This window comes from Theobroma umbraticum, unplaced genomic scaffold (genome assembly GCF_002168275.2).
Source record: "Theobroma umbraticum cultivar Fairchild unplaced genomic scaffold, ASM216827v3 scaffold_44.0, whole genome shotgun sequence".
Taxonomy (NCBI): domain Eukaryota; kingdom Viridiplantae; phylum Streptophyta; class Magnoliopsida; order Malvales; family Malvaceae; genus Theobroma; species Theobroma umbraticum.
In genome coordinates, this window is record NW_018397255.1 from 12,653,618 (window position 1) to 12,670,858 (window position 17,241).

At 34.5% G+C, this 17,241-nt stretch overlaps 2 protein-coding genes and 1 pseudogene across 2 annotated transcripts; all 3 read right to left on the bottom strand.

The window, feature by feature from the left end:
• Nucleotides 1-1,933: 1,933 nt before the first annotated feature.
• Nucleotides 1,934-2,952, bottom strand: LOC110429397 (basic blue protein pseudogene; annotated as a pseudogene).
• Nucleotides 2,953-3,369: 417 nt separating this feature from the next.
• Nucleotides 3,370-11,413, bottom strand: EMB1974 (NHL domain-containing protein). Its single transcript, XM_021418828.1, has 17 exons — nucleotides 11,266-11,413; nucleotides 11,072-11,182; nucleotides 10,844-10,942; nucleotides 10,559-10,718; nucleotides 10,327-10,465; nucleotides 9,710-9,803; nucleotides 8,623-8,763; nucleotides 8,255-8,355; nucleotides 7,592-7,705; nucleotides 6,861-7,087; nucleotides 6,343-6,401; nucleotides 6,066-6,251; nucleotides 5,847-5,970; nucleotides 5,522-5,580; nucleotides 4,182-4,327; nucleotides 3,940-4,104; nucleotides 3,370-3,787 (listed from the first exon to the last, which is right to left on the bottom strand). Exons 1-17 carry the CDS (start codon nucleotides 11,324-11,326, stop codon nucleotides 3,482-3,484), a joined length of 2,292 nt encoding a protein of 763 aa, XP_021274503.1. The 5' UTR covers nucleotides 11,327-11,413; the 3' UTR covers nucleotides 3,370-3,481.
• A 4,488-nt stretch (nucleotides 11,414-15,901) lies between these two features.
• CLE41 (CLAVATA3/ESR-RELATED 41) lies at nucleotides 15,902-16,765 on the bottom strand. Its single transcript, XM_021418829.2, has one exon. The coding sequence runs from the start codon at nucleotides 16,612-16,614 to the stop codon at nucleotides 16,228-16,230; it is 387 nt and encodes a 128-aa protein (XP_021274504.1). The 5' UTR covers nucleotides 16,615-16,765; the 3' UTR covers nucleotides 15,902-16,227.
• Between the last annotated feature and the right edge of the window lie 476 nt (nucleotides 16,766-17,241).

Below are 17,241 nucleotides of genomic sequence, written 5' to 3' on the forward strand. Positions count from 1 at the left end.
TTCTTGTTTAAATCAACAAACACAACATCTGTTAGAGTTATATGGTTTGAACAACCACTGTCCAAAAGCCAATCATGTTGTCAATTTCAAATTTGGTGCTACACAATGTCATAAAAAGTATCTCTTCTGCCATCTCGACCTTTTTAGTAGATGAAGTGGCCTTCTCAAAGTAGTAGACTTGTTTTTACAACCTTTGTCAACATGCCCTTTCTTATTACAGATTTTGCACTTCAGGTCAAGCCTGGACCAACAATGTTCTTCTGCATGGTTCTTTTTCTTGCAATAAGAACACATTTTAAATTTGCTTTTCTTGCTAAAGGCATGGAAGGGCTTTTTATCTTTCTATTTAGAATTTTTCTTAGATTCAGAATCAAGGTTGGCTTTCCCTTTGTGTCTAGCAACTAATGCATTCGCCATAGTAGCATCCTGACGTGCAGTTCCCCTTTGTTCATAAGCTTCCAGTGCACTCACTAACTCAATAATAATGAGTTAAGACAAGTCTTTAGTTTACTCTAAGGAGGACACTATCGCTTCAAATTTTTTTGGACCACTATTAAGAATTTTCTGAACTACCCGTACCTCTTGCAAGGCTTCACCTAGCATGCGAATCTAATTTACCAAGTGTATAACTTGATTAGTATAATCCATGACAGATTAAGTGTCTTTCATTCTAAGAAGCTCAAACTCTCTTTGAAGATTTTAATCCCGCATATGTTTGGTTCTTGCAGAGCCCTGAAACTCTTGTTGAAGTTTGTTCCACACTTCATTTGCAGTCTTGCAACCTATGGTTCTACTAAATATAGTCTCAGACACAGTTGCATGAATGAAGGACAAAGCTCTGCATCGCTTTGCTATCTCTTCAGAGTACTGTTTAATTTGAGTAATTGTTGCATTATCTCTCAACTCAAGCAGCTCTTCCTCTGATTCTATAGCATTCTAGAGGTCATATCCTCTAAGATAGGCCTCTATCTTGATAGCCCAAATTGAGTAATTTTTGCCATCAAAGATGGGTGGAGATGGGTGAGGTACTGTAGGCGTCGACATGTTGCTAAAGGTTGAGAAATTTGAAGAGTGGTGGCTGGACTTTAGATGTATGGTGAGTTTACTAGTATTTTAAGTCTAAGTGAGATCTTGCTCTCGCAAGAGCTTTGATACCATGCTATTGATATTAAGCAAGAACATTAGCCTCTAACAAAGGTCAAAAGAACAGAGACAAGTAAGGAACTTAGTAGAATATTGGAGAAAATTATGAGAATTTTTATGTATACTACTATCACTAAGTACATGAAGATGACAGCTTATATATGACCAGCAAGGACACTTGTATGAACTTATTCACGAAGTGTATATAGATAAGCATTAACATATATGCAGACTTTCATGTACACCAGATACTAAGTAGCTTGCTACAAGCTGATTTAATTTACATCAAAATAGGACAAGTGTCACAAGCCATGCAAGTGTTACTCTTAACAAAACTTGCGTTCATTTGGCAGTCTATTTGTTGGCATTTAGCTTCACTGGGTTTGGAGGAAAGTCTACTTGGGATTTTTGGCCCCATAAAATGAAGAGAAACTCGAAAACACATCTTGTTTTTCTTGTACCATGATAGAACCACACTGAGCGTGAGCAAAAATCCTTCGATTGATGTTTTCATCAAATTTGTCTCTCTAGTTCATTTTTGTTGAAACTGTGGTCTAACTCATACTTCCTCTTCAATGCATGAAATTACTACAAAATTCCTTCCCTAGGAAGCTATTAGAAATATATAGGAGTAGAAGGAAATTCTGTATGTGTACATTTACTTCTGCATTACTATTTTACATGGCAGCAAGCAAAAGCAACCGCTTATTAATTGACACCAACTATTTATTCAAGAAAACCGTCTTTAAGAGTAGATTAAGGTTTGACTAATGAAGCCACACTTTATAACTTAAGAAGCACCAACAGCAATCTTCAAGCCCCCATCACAATGACCTGGGATGCTGCAAATGAAATAGTTTCGTCCCTTTGATAGTTTGATTTTCCAGTGCTGTAAACCTCAGAGGTTGGAGAAGCAAAGCAACTATTGTAGCCTTGGATGTCAACTACTGCCACATTATGCATCGATGGATCATAATTGAAAACTGCATAAAAATACGTCCAAGTCAGTTACGTAAAATGAACTGAAAATAATAGCTGCTGTGTCTAGACTAGAATAGAGATTATGCAGAGGTGGATTAATTTTCTCATACCAAGGGCGTCCCCGGCCGTGAACCTTTTCCCCTTTGACCAGCTTTGAACGTTAAAACTCCAGCCTGAAGTATCACCAACGGTAAACATTTTTGCTCGAGTCATGTGGGATTGAACTAAGAGCAAAACAAGAGTGCAGGCGGGAAATAAAACTGGGATTGCACTGCATATTCCCTGGTGGGACCTTTTCCTCGCTAGAGTACTAAGTTCTTATGAGAGGTTGGTATTGGATTACTAAAAGGAAGTGATTGCCTAGTTGGTTTTATAGAGGATATGCCCACTAAAGGATATGATGTATAGTTTTGGTCATGGCAAGAAAACTTTTATTTGTTAAAGATTTATCAACGGTTGGTGCAATTGTAGCAGAAGAAAAAGGCCAGCCAAAGAATCAAAGAGAAACAAAAGAGGCCCGATATTCCTTCCCATTCCTTCAATCATTAGGTGGCTGGTGTAAATTTGAAAGAACTTTTATAACTTTATTTTGAACCATTGCCATACTTGTTCTGAAATAGTTGCTGCAGAAAACTATAAATCTCGTGAGCTCTTCATCTCTTTGATTTAAAATTGAAAGAAAAGGACTAATTTGATTGTTACTTTGACAAGCATTTCCTACCTATATTTCTTTAGAATTCTCCTTTCTCGTGACTATTTGGGTGGCCAATGAAATACCTACTTAGACCGATGTCCAAGTGTGTCAATGTGAAGGGCAAGAGGCGACATTTGGCCGGCGTTTTTTGTTTTGTTGCCAAGCAGATGGTTTTAAGATTCCAATTTTATTGTTGGTTTCTTCTTCACGTGTGAATCAGATGAAGAACGTGATATTAAATGAAATGGAGAATCCAAATGCATTTGAGTGCTTGGCATTGATTCAATTGTTTGCATGAAGTATAAAGGAGGTCTTAGCTTGGTAGACATTTCCATCTCTTTTTACAATAATTGAGATTTGAGAGTCACTTCTTACCATGGCATTCACGGGATGCTATAACCTAACAACTCAAACCTAGGATTACCCCATATTACATGGAAAGCGAGATTACCGATTTAAGACATTCTTCATCTCCTTGCATGACCTTTTCAATAAAATTTCCAAACAGAAAGGACAGGGAATTGAATATGAGAAGAAGAAGATGATGATGATGATGAAAAAAAATGGAAGGGATTATTATTACATAATTTTCCCAAAAAAATAAATACAACAGTTCTAGATTACAGGGATGTGACATACTTGGAGTTAACAGAGCAGCAGCGATCATGCCTTCAGGGATACATCAATATTAATGGAGGAGTCTGTTAAGATGATGTCTTTTGAATTATCAGCTTTTGGGTGATCTTGACAATTAAATTTTATTCTCACATGCAAAGGTTTTATGAATATGAAGTCTCTCAAATCTATGTTAGATTTTAACAAGAATTGAATGCAAGAATTGGCACCAAAGTCTTCAATTCTCTCAGGGTTTAAAATCTCTGCTACCCTTGCGGCGAATTTCTCCTGATTGTCATCTTGTAAAACAGGATTTCTTCTAAGTTTTAGATACAGTGCTGCATAAATGATAACCTGTGTGACACCAAAGACATCAATTTCTTCATACCTTTGCAGGACAACTTTAAAGCTAAGACTCAAACTACCGTTTAAAACAAAAACCTAGAGGCAGGTGGAAGCTGTACTTTTATCACTAGTATAGTGATAGAGAAAGAGAGCAAGTGTACCTCGCTTGTTCCAGGACTTGTGTTAACAACACAATCAATGTGAATTCTTTGATCTTCAGAATTTGTATCTGTAGTAGCAATATCATCCTCCATTACCAATTCTGATTCAGGAGTTGAAAAGGCAAGATTGTCCAGTTCATCATACCATTGTTGAGCAACACCAACCTGTATGGACCCAATAATTGGCTTAAGCTACTCAACACAACTAGCCACAGCAAATAACATGAATGTAAGGTAGAAACCTTCTCTGCGGATCCTGCCACACCCTCCACTACCGAGACTTCAGTAGCAGCCCCCCTTGCCTGGCACCATATGCAACTTTCATCCAAAGGTTCTACCAGTTCAGTGTCTGCAGGGATGTCTATGCTTAACTGAATGTCAACCCTTCCTGTTAGAGACACAGCTTTATGAGACATCAAATTTTGGGCTAAAAAAAAAAATCAAACACTGGCATCCAAGCACCTATTTCTGTGCACGATAGTTTTGCAAACTCCACCTTTCTTTTTAAGTTTAGTTTTGAAACTTTTGAGGACAAGAAAGGTGAACAACTGGGTTAAGGTGCCCTACTTCCAAAATTTATAATAAAAAAGTAGCTAGAGTGCCTGCCTCAGACACAACAGAATGCTTTGGCTTTTTTATTGAACTGTTACATGATCTTAAATTTCAAGGATATTTCAGAACTCTTGACATTTCCCACTTCATTAATCATTTCATTATAAAGGAAGTTCTTAGGAGTCCAGAAACAATATTCTTTCATAACTGTCCATAGAAGATTCCAATAATCACACTTTATTTTATTGGCTTAAATTTGCTGTTGAGAAGATATTACTGTACAAAGAAACCTCTATGCCTGCTTAATATCATCCATATATGCTGAAATTTGCTTGTACTCACTTTTGTCACGTTATCAAAATCATGCTGTGCATGGTCCACCATTACCGTATGTTTGGTAAAATTATGGAAGCTTCCAGTTTTATTTACTTCTAATATAGTAAAAGTTTGGCTATAATTTGGTAATATAAATTTCATATCTACAGCTCCTATTTCTTCTACATGCTAGCAAATAGTTAAAGAATAAAAACAATTCCTATGCACAGATTTTAGAGATCTGCCCTTCCATAGCACTTTGTGTGCATGGCAGATCATAGGTTATGTCCATTAGTGCTTCACACATAATGGCAATGCCTGACTTAATTCTTAACATGTGACATCAGAAAGAAATACAGATACACATCTAAGCACCTTAGAACAACAAACCAATAAAAAGGATGGAAACAAAAAAGCAGTCTTAGTTCAGCCCAGGTAAGAGCATTTCTTAGTTCTATGTTTATGTGAGATGCAATACTACATAACACAGCCATGCAATTACTCGGAAGGAAGATACCAAAAAAGAAAACAATTGTTAGCAACGAAAAACCAAATTATAATGTCTGCCTAATTATTGAAATCATAATTGAACACCAACTTAGGTAGGCAGATTAGATTAATCTCATTTAAGTATTAGGGGAAGAGAAATAGCAACTAAACATTATTTGTGCAAAGAAAGCACAAACCTAGACATTGATAGCGGCCAGTAAACTACCTGGCAACAAACTCAATTGCTGAATATGATCAGTTTGTCCTGTGGAAAGTCCTGCAGCACTGTCAATCAGCCAAGAAAAACAGTAAAAAGGAAAATCAGTGGAGTCAGAATGAAACCGAGTTCTCTCCTAAACTATCACAAAGTAGAGCAGTACATTATATTATACAGGGCTTCCAAAACATTAGTAACTTGGCAAGACCCATCTATGCGAAACAAAGCAATAAAAAAGAATTGAAAGCTGGAAGGGGATTAAGGGAAGAAGACCAATAGAATCAGGGTTGAAATGAGAACCCTTTGCAATTTTGAAAAGATATAAAATACTCACGCGGCATAAAATCTTTCCAGAGGGAAGGACAACCAATAGGGGAGTCCAAGGATCCTCAGATTAGAAAACTGGAAACTTGAACAGATTCCAGATTCTCTACTTAGTTTCAGAACTCCCTGGCCAACTTGAAATACACATTAAGAAATGAGAAATGCTCGGAAAACCTCACTAACATCTATTTAAAGAGGCAAAAGTAACACAGCCACAAAAATTTAGTACCAGTGTCACACATGACTACGTGATTTTGGAAGGTTGTAACACTTGATATGAGACCAGTATATGGAAACCCCTCTAGTGCTAAGTTAGTATCAGTTTGATCTTGCAACAGATAATCTGGCATCTTTTTCAAGAGGGATAATTTCTCCATGATCAAGTGTCTGCAGAGCTCCAAAATATTTGGAAATCCTTCATAGAAATTAGATAAGAAATGTTAGACATATTCAGCTGATATATAATATAAAGCAAACAAAAGAAATATAGAAAAGCAACTTTTAACCTTTGACAACTTCTATTATTTCTCCCGATGCAAATTCCATGACCCATAAAGTTTGAAAGCTGCAAACCACAGTTAAGTAGAATAATAAGAATCAGATATGTAGCCTACTGATTCAAGGCATTTGTGATAACATTAAAATCATGGATTGGGTAGAAGCACGCAAGTCAACGCTGCTAGCTTGGCACCAAAATAGATAGTAGTATTATTTTATTAACTTAAAGTTAAAACAACAGATAAAGCAAAGAAGAAAAAACAAAGCCATGAAGAATACAAAGAAATTAGGCCTGGCTTATGATCTACAAATTAAATCCTTCCAAATTCATTTTTCTAATAAACAATGAAGCCAGAGGTTCCACCATTCTGCCAACAAGTAATTGGAGTATGTTACCAAGAGACCTTTGACCCAAACTTGTGCAAGACAATATGTTTACCGACCATGCAAAGTCTAGAAGTTTGGTAAGAACTCTATGAGAAAAGTACCTAAGACTTGTTGATAATAAAAAGATAATAAGATTTACCTTCGGCTGATAATTAAAAAATTATTATCCTCAGACTTTATCAGATGCCAAGGACACAATAGTGTATGGGAACCATGCTTTTCATACTTCACATCAGCATCACTTCCAAAACCCAGCTTATCTCTGATCCACGTCCACAAACTATTACTTTTCTTGTTGAGGCTAGATGTTGGATAAACCGTCTCCAAAACCCTCCTTTCCAAATCAGCTCTCCTGATGGCATGATTCTTAACAGATAGGGGCAAACCAAAAAAACAAAAAAAAACAGTAAATAATTAAACCCTAATTAAAATACCACTAGCATATCTCCATGACATGCCACTGAGACAAAATGCCAACAAAGGAACAAAAACTAATTCTAACATAGTATATTGCCTGAAAGATGATAGAACAAGAAGTCAGACGAACATCAAGAAGTAGGTAGATAAATCCAGAGCGACAATAGGATAGAATTTCAAAGAATTTATCACTTCCTTTGAATCTATATTTAGCTAAAAATAAGAATATAACAAAGGAATATCTGGGAGAACAGTGACTCGAATGTTGAGAGCCTATAATGCATACTAAATACGTTAAAAGAATTGTCATAAGCATTAAAACAAAATGGTGTTTTATACAAAAAAAAAAAAAATCATAACCAATGTCATATGATGGAGATTTTTATACCCAAGACCTTAGTGCCTGAAATTTAAGATCCAATATCAAAGAATGTTAAGACCCTAAGAACTTACCTCCGAATCCACAATATACAGGAGATCTTCAGTGGCATGATAAAAGGAAGCAGCTGGGCGAAGCAGCTTTGCAGACTCGAATTCCCCATCCTCAAAACCTGGGCAAGAACCAATCTGACATATAAAAAATTTAAGTCTGAATCTAAACTGTTTTGTCCAATATTTCAGCTTATAGCTAATTACAAGAGGAAAAAAATTGAATAGGGGATAACAAGGATGTAAGAAAGCTCTGAACTCAAAATTTTACATCATTATCTATAAACGATTACAGGTACAATAAAGCAAAAAGTGAGTGAAATCCATTGGCTGGCTGACCAACAATCAACTGCTGAAATGATGCTGACCTGACCTATTTCAGTTCATTGATGATTTCAAGTAGCCACAAAGGATAAAAGGAATCAGTTTGACATTTTTTTTTCAACTTTTTGCTTTCTGCTTTTCACAAAGAAACCTTTATGATTTTTACATTTTGCTAAACAGTAAAAGTGATAAAGAAAAGGAAGGCCAGGCACCTACCCAATTTTTTCATTGTTCTATTTCTAATTGTTGCAGTATATATTAAAAATTTTCAGTTAAAAATTACATGGGATAAAATAACCACCAGCAAAAATAAAGTCTCGTAAAAGAGCCACTGCAACTTATGAGTTTAACTCCCATACATACACTGTCCAAAATCTTCCCATCTCCATCAAATATGATTATCCGGTGGTGATTGCTGTCAGAAAGGAACAGACGCTCGCCACTTTCATCCACAGAGATGCATGCTGTAAAAAAATAATGAGAGTTTTGAGAAGATTCTATCTTTCATTTCATCTCATCACTTTAAACTAACAAGACAAAGCAGTAATGTTCTTAAAAATTATACTAACTACATTGATACTCATTCAGTTTTAGACAAATCAAAGGTCCTGCACTGAGCATAGTTTGATCTCATAATTTGATCAAATCATTGATCACTCTTACAACATTACTAAAATAGCCAATGCAGTACATGGAAAGTCAAAAGATATGGTGCCATGAAAAACATATACCTGGGAAGTAAAGAAGTAAATTCTGCAGTGCAGAGCAAAAATGGGGTTCCTTAATGATCTCTGCTTCTTTTGACCAGGAGCTTTTCAAGTTATGAAGTGCAATAGAATTGACTTGGTTTTGCGTGCTTAACTCCTCAATGACTGCAAAAGGGCAGCAAAATCAGAAGACAAAAAATGTAAATGTGTGTGTTCATACACGCATGTAGAATTATCTACCCACATGTGCCCCAGCAAATGCCATGCATATCAAAAAAAACATGCAAATCAAAGTTCATAAAATCATACTCATATGTAGATGACAATTACAATGAGTGGAGAATGAAACCCAAAGAGAAGGGGGAGGGTGGAAAAGCCATAACAAAAAGAAATGGTTCAATATGGAAACAACCATGCTGGAAAGAAGAGCATGTCAAAAAAGTTGGAGCTACAGGAATAGGAGCTGCTCTACAGGAGGAGAGAAGGAGAAAATAAAAAATAAAAAAAGGGGAGGGGGTTGGGGGGATCAAAACTTTTGGATATAAAAACACCAAAGAGAGAAGCACATAGATTGAGAAGAATTTAGGACAATGCATTTTTAGATACACCATCCCATTTTTCACGCTGCATAAGTTATTTATGCCAAAATCATACTTCGAGGGTCATAATTGTAAAACCAACTAATCCAAACCAAATACTTGAAACAAAAACTTCAGTGGATTTTTTCAATAAAAGACATGAAAAAGCAAATACAACAACTGATAAACAACAAAATACAATTGACACAGTGACAATCACAATCAGTACTATAAGATATGATATTGACAGTGAAGGCAAGCATCCTAACTACAATAGATAGCCCACATTCATAAGATATCCTTCAAATGATTTCCTCATTGTGCCAATTAAAAAGCTCAAAGTTCGGAGAATCATACCAAGAATTTTGGAGTCTAAAGGCTGAATATTTTGTGTGGGAAGTAATATCTCAGTTGTTCTAAAATGTAAAAGAGACTGCAAGCAGCAATAGCTCCATTTCTCATGCAACATCCTCACTATTAAAACTACGTTGTTGCAAGAGAATTAGTTGCTACAAAAAAAACAAAGTGCATACCTTTGTTAAGCATTGCTAGCTCCAGGTCCTTCTCATGGAAAATTAGAGGATTCTTAAAATCTTTAGATAAAATGTAGCATGCTCCATCTCCCAACTAAATATATAGAGGGAAAAAATAATCATAAGGCAGTTTTAAGTCATGACATAGTGTTAGAATAATTCATAGCAAAAGACCTAAGCAAAGCTTTAGAATAATTCCTAGCAAAAGATCCATGCTTAGATTTATTTCCTAGTTCCAGATTGCACTGAGGTGTCAATGGAAGATATGGGAAAGTGCTCTACTGTGATATCCCTTTCTTTCCTTCTTTCTTTTTCCCTATTTCATTAGCTTCCCAATAAATTATCAATAAGCAAATATAATGTGAAAGTGCATAAAAGAGGTTAGCAGAAAATAGTGTCTCATATGCATTGATGCTATGTTGAATGCCTACAGAAAACAGAAGAATAACAGCTTACGGGTTCCATTTAAGCAGCCAGGGGAACCTTACTTGACACCATGACTTATTTGTGAGAATATGATTTTGAAGTAAACTTCGACTCTCACAAATTATGGGAAAGGATTTCATTCATGAGCAAGTATGGCTTTGTAACCATATAATCCAAAATCAAAACTTTACCTCAGAAAAGCTCTTGTTTGACAACAAAAGCGGAATAGTAATGTATTCTTTCATTATCAATTGAACAAGTTGACTTCGATCATCAGCAGAGCAAAGTGAACTGCAATCCTGGAAACCAATAACTCGTAGCCAAGGAAACCTACAATAGCAAAACATAATATTTTTTCTCAGAGGAAAAAAACCCTCAAATGTTCAAGAAGCTTAGAGAAACAAATATCCACTATCTCTCTACCTCTGCTGAAGTAACTTCACTTTTTCAAATATAACAACCACATCACATCCTACTTTCTCCGAATTCTCAAAGAACCTTGTGGCAACAATTAAAAACGTCCCATCCTTTTTTAACGAATCCTTGTTTTCGTCAACTCTATTTAACCAGCAATGATGAGGACCTGTATATGCGTTTTAGAAGCCTATGCAATGAGAATTATGCAGCAAACACAAGAAAAGAATATATATCGGGAATCCCTGAATAGTAATTTTCGAGCAAATGAAAAAAGGTAGTAGATTTGAATACCTTGAAGCTGATCAAAAGCGGATTCAATGAAAGACAACAAATGGAATTCAAAAGGAGGGTCCTGAGATGGTTGTGCAATTGTCGAGTGCCTGAAAGAGACTGTCATTTGTAAATTAGGAGAGCCAAAACAATACACAAATGTTGAAATCAATGCTACAGTAGGAACCCAAGTTTAAATATTTTAAAATGAAAATGAAAATGAAGTGGCCCATAAATTGGAAGAGAAACCTGAAAATCTCTCGGAAAATCTATTGCTCATTTCATTGCATTCATGAAGGAAACGATTCGAGGAGGAAGCTACTGAGTTGAGTGATCGTGTAGACGGTTGATAATGATAGCCTGAACTTGCCAGAAAAAGCAATCAAAATATAATCAATTGGAAACAAAAATGAATTAAGTAAAGGCCTAAAACGGGAAAAGACCTGAGGAAAAACGGGGCAAAAGGCTAGAAATTTGTCTGAGATGACGATGCCTCAGAGACATTTTCTAAGTTATTTCCCAAGGAAAACAAATTGGGATTCTCCTGAGTCCTACTTTTCTTTTTTGCAATTCCGAGCTTCAAGTATCGGCTGGGGGTTTTCACTCTCCGGGTACCGGGTAGGGTTTAAGCTATCCGTTAGCCACCCGGGTTCATGGTCAGTTCAGGTCAGTTTAACTTCTTGGGCCGGGTTAAACTAGAGATTTTGGGCCTTCCTTTCTTGAGCTCCTAAGAACATATATTTTATATTTATACTTTATATTACATTAATTCTTAATCTCACTTTTATACGTCAATCAAATTGAAATGTTTTTCTCTCTTCTTTGAAGAATAAAACCACAAAGTCACATATTTTTTCATCCACGTAATACTTAAAAAATTCTCTAAATTATTTCAAGAAATTTAAATAAATCATTTATTATATTCAAAATGTAAATCAAGTCCTTATTTTTATTACAATTATTCTTTTATTACATTTAGTTGAGTCTTTATATTTTGATATTAAATCAAATAAGTCTTTATGATTAATAGTTAATTGGTTGTTGTTAATCAATGTGCCAATTGTCATTTTATAACATATGATGCTAACATGACATATTGTCATATCATAGTGAATCATAACATGATATATTGAAATAATATAATAATATGACCGTATGACATTTGTTACCATCTACACCAACATCGTATAAATATAAAATGACGAGTGACATTTTAACTAATAGTAACTAATTAGTTTACTGTTACTCTTAAAGACTTATTTGACTTTAAATAAAAATAAAAAATCTTAATTAAATGTAATAAAAAAATTATTTAATTTTTTTTAAATAGTTTAAATTTTTTTAAAAATATCATACTTTTTCTTATTTAACCTTTTTGAAATGTCTACATAGAATTTAATTTATTTTCGGCAGTGAAAAAATTTTCAATTCCTTTGGTGTTTTTTCCTAATATATATTATGATAACTTGAAGGTTTATTGTAATTAAGAATGGGAACTTAATAATCTCTATAATTAAAAGACATTATGAAATTGCTTCCAAATGTAGTGAAGTTGAAATCAAGGCTGTATGATCTGCCATTGACAATTATTTAATTCCTTTTTTGTGCTTTTTATTGATGGAACTATTCATCCACTAATAAATTTCATCAAATAGTAGTTTCCCTGTAAAGTAGTTAAATTTGATGGATTTAAAGAGAGGGATGCAGTGGGTGCCAAAGTAAGAGAACAAAGGTACCTGACCTTGACATGACTTGGAGCATAACAACTTCCTCTTCTTTTTATGTTTTTTCCCCCAAACATCTTCCTCGGCCCCAGTTTCAAGCTAGCTAGCCTAGCTGCTAAGCCTATTCTTCTAACCCCTTATTGCATCCCATTCTGCTTGCCAGTAATATTTTGTCTCAAAGAAGGCATCCAAGGAACATGGATGAAAAGAATATATATATATATATATATATGGAAAATTCAATGCCTTTCTTTGCTTTTAACCTAATAATTCAAAAACTTCAAATTTTAAGGAATGGGTTAATTCTCAACTTATGATGATTAAGTTCAAGCCTGCACAATGCTTTTGCTGAAAATTCTCTCCTTTTCTTGTTTGATTTTAAATGAGTTAATTACAAATTTAGTATTTTAAGTTTGCCAAAATGTACGAAGTGGTTCTAACAAAAATGTAAAGTTTGCACCCTAAACTTTCAAATCGTGTATCATTTTAACTTAAATTCTAGTGCCGTTGAAACAACCGAGCCTATATACTTGCAATTCAACCAATATTATCATGTCACATGTACATCATGTGGAACCATTAGCATCTTTTCCAACACAAATTATATATATATATATATATATATATAATGAATCCATTGTTGGATGCCACATGGCATTCATGTGGAATTTTCATAAAATATTCAACATGTGACATAATTAACTAACCCGATGCTGCATAAGTAAGTTAAGTTAACTGTGTTAGAGTATGGGTTAATATGATACACTATATTTGAAAGTCTAGCGTTGTAAATTTTTTCTATTAATTATCAATTTATACATTCATTAAGATTCACACACCAAATGTATACTTAACTCAAGAATCAAGAACCCGTTATGAATTAATTTGAAGGTTTAAGAGAGAGGCAATATAGTAGAAAAGAAAGGGGCATGTGGTTTTGCTGATGGGATTTGAAACCCAATGGTATATATTCATCTCGAACATATACCAAGTTGTTACCAATTGTGTTAAATTTTGACTGAAAAATGGAATTTGTAAGCATGAATCTAGTACTCTAAAGAAATGCTTGCTAGACATCTATAAAAGGCATATTGGAAAAAGGTGTTGGAAAGGAATCAAATCAAATCAAATCAAATTGTAGGAGAAGTTATTGGGTAAAGTTGGAAAACACTGGAGGAACCAATTCTGTAAAAGATCCTCATCATTAGTCATTTTTAAGAGGGAATTGCCATTACTTTGTGCTGAATTCAAAGTGCATGCCATTCATAGATAATTAATCTACATAACCATTTTCTCCTTCTTGCTACTCATTTAGCTAGCTGCCTATTATGCCTTTATCATGCATGGAGTCAACTTGCGCATGTATCCCTACAAATTTAATTAAATCACACTCCAAAACCATTTAATTAAATCACTACAATTGTTTTACTAAATTTAGAGTTGTCCATAAGCTCAACAACCTGCCCAAGCTCGGGGGCTCGTCACTGTAACCCGAGTTTGGACGTAGCTTTTTATATCCAAACTTGACTTGACCTAATTAACTTATTTTATTAATAAATATGATATTTTTATTTAATATGATTTTTAAAATATTAGAATATTTATATAAAATAATAAGTAAATGGACGAGTTGATTTTAAGAAAAGAAAACCCAATAGACCAAATCGAACTTAGCTTGACTCAACCCACCAACATCTCTTTTGCATTTATATCATTAAATTTTTATCACAATCATTTATTTTTCTAATTATCAAGATCTTTAAGAAATTGTTTTTAACAGGCATGCTTCAACTTAATTTTTGTTGCACTCTACTTTATATTATTTATTTTTATTCAAAATTCAAAATTTTACTGTAAATAAAAATATGTTGTTTCTTTAAATCTCATTAAAAAGTAACCATCAAATAACAAAGAAATAATAATGAGAATCAAAGCCATATATAAGAAAGTGTAAATGTCACGAATCTCACATCAATAATAAATAAAATGAGTATTACTTTTATAAGTAAGGGTTTTTTTCCACTTAATAGACATATGTTGAGAGTAAATGTTTGTAACAAATAGTATCAAAACCTATTCAAATAGTCTTTATTGATGTAAAACCCTCAATTAAAAATATCAAGATCAAGGTATTCTCATATCAAGGTGAGTCACTATCGTCTATGAGTGAAATAGCTAGTGCAACATAGTTGGGTGTGTTAGAATGTATACAGATCTCATCTATGGGTTAAATAGATAGTGCCAACATTTTGGCTGCTGTGTTTCTTCTGGATTGGTCAAGGAGGTTGTGCTTACCTCCATTGTTGCTTTGTTTCTTGAACTTTTCTTCCGGAGGGGTGATGGTTGCAATAATTTTTTGTAAGCTGCAGTGGTCGTGTAAAGAGAGGGAGACTCTTCCTTGATTGAGTTTATTTTACTTTTATTTATAAAGTTTACTAATTTTCAAAAAAAAAGAAAGAATATCATAGAGTCTTATATCAATAATAAATAAGATGATTTAGATCTTGAACCTGTAAGTAAAAATCTTTCTCTAAGAAATAAAAATGTATTTTAGATTAAAAATATTGATCCATTTCTCACTATAAGTTTACCATAATTAATTAAAGAGGCAAGAGCGCCACTATGGAATTAAATACTCTGGCAAAGGTGAAAAACATTTATATATATATATATATATATATATATATACAATGTAGAAATTGTTGAAAGAAAATAGTAGAGATTTTATTTACGGAAAAAGAAAAAGGCATAATAATTGATGAATCAGAAAGCTATGATTGGGTAACATTTATTCAAAGAACAGGAAATGATACAGTTATAATTATCAAATCATGACATTGGCATCTCGACTTTCTCGGCTTATGTGTTGGAGAAGACAAAAGCAAAGTCCAAATGACTTACCCTACCCTAGTATTTCTTTTTTCTTTCTTCTTTTTTTTCCTTTGAGGGAAAACCAAAAAACACTTCTTCCCCATCTCTTCACCGTGACACGCACAGATCTGACACTTTGCCATTTTGGCCCAGCAGATTCCCTTTCTTCTCTCTCTCTCTGCCTTCAACACCAGAGAAGAATGGAAGGAAACCCCCATGCACTGTCTGGTCTCGACCATTCTGATCAACACCCTTCCCCATCCATATTCCTTTTATCTATTTTTGTTAAATTCAATCTCCCATCTTTCTTAATTTGTATTACCTCTCCACTCATCAAGCTAAGGAGATCTTTCAATATTTACATGCATACCCACAGAGCAGAGCCTGGAGAGGTAGGCTAATAACTTAACCAAAAAACACACACAGAGAAACCCAATTTTTTTTTAACTTAATCAAATAATTGAACAAAATCATATGTAAGAAATCGAAGTAAACATATAAACCATACCATCATCATCTATATATGAAACAAGTAGCATACATACATGCAGAAAAATATAGAGTATCTCTCTTCCTATACATTTCTAGTTCAAAAAAGGAAAAAAAAATAAAAAAAAGAAGTAATTAATGCCAGTGATGATGACGATGACAACAAAGGTAACAAACTCCTCACAGAGGACAAGCAGTATTAATGGTGGGACTAAACCGTACTCATAAAGACGACAAACAATTAACAATACGTTTGCCGTCACGACTCTATCATCTTCAACCCGTTCATGGTGGTGCAAATCATGTCTCCCCAAATCAAACTCACCTGTTGGAAATAGGGTTTGGGCCGCTAGGAACTTCGTGAGCTTCGGCTCCAAACTCTCTCCGTGAAGGTTTGGACGATGCTGATGATGAGGAAGAAGGAGAAGTTTGCTTGGGGCGGAACTGGTTCGTGGAATAAGAGGTGGATTTTGAGGAAGTGGCTAAGAGACGCCTTCTGAAAGGGATGGAGGAGGAGGAGGAGGAGACATTGGATGAGTTTAGGGGGTTTGTAGAATGAATGAGTAGAAGGAAAATGAAGAAAAGTGTGAGGAAGAGAAGGAGAGATTGGGGCTTTGCATAGGTCTCTGAGAGTGTTTTAGGCGCTGCCATACAATCAAGAAAAAGAAACAACCACCCCCCAAGAGCCCACAAGGGTTCAATATCCATGAACCAGCAAGCACCACGGCTGAAGAAAAGGAGATGAATGAAAGAAAGAAAAGAGAAGAGAAGAAGCTTCACCAAAAGTCACTATGGAAAGTAGGTTTTGAAATTCGATACACATTTGTTGAGGAACCAAATTAAAGAAGGGGAACCGCCTTAACTTGGAATTAAGTTTATATGAAAGGTGTTGGGACTTGATCACTGATGAATTCACCAAATAGCCCCTTTGTTAAGTTTATGAAACTACAAGAATAATAAGGTTTTATTGGGAAATTAATTATAACATACACATATATGCACATATATATAGATTTTTTGGATTATTGCTTCAGCTTCACCATAATGCCCTTACTAGAGCTTGGATAAGAAAGTTTATTTTGTTCTTTCATGAATCATGCATTGACTAATGATTACATGCAACCAAATAACCACCTTTGTTGATAGGAGGAACATTAAATTTTTTTTTCAATGGTTAATTTCTTTTTACCTCGAGAAAATGTTGCTCAATTGTTGGGGGAGAACTAGTTCATGGATCACGTTTTTAGAATGTGCCAACATATTCTTATCCCATTTAACTCAAAACCCAAACTGTTATAGGTCTTTCCTTTTTTTTTTTTTTGTTCCTGGTAAAGT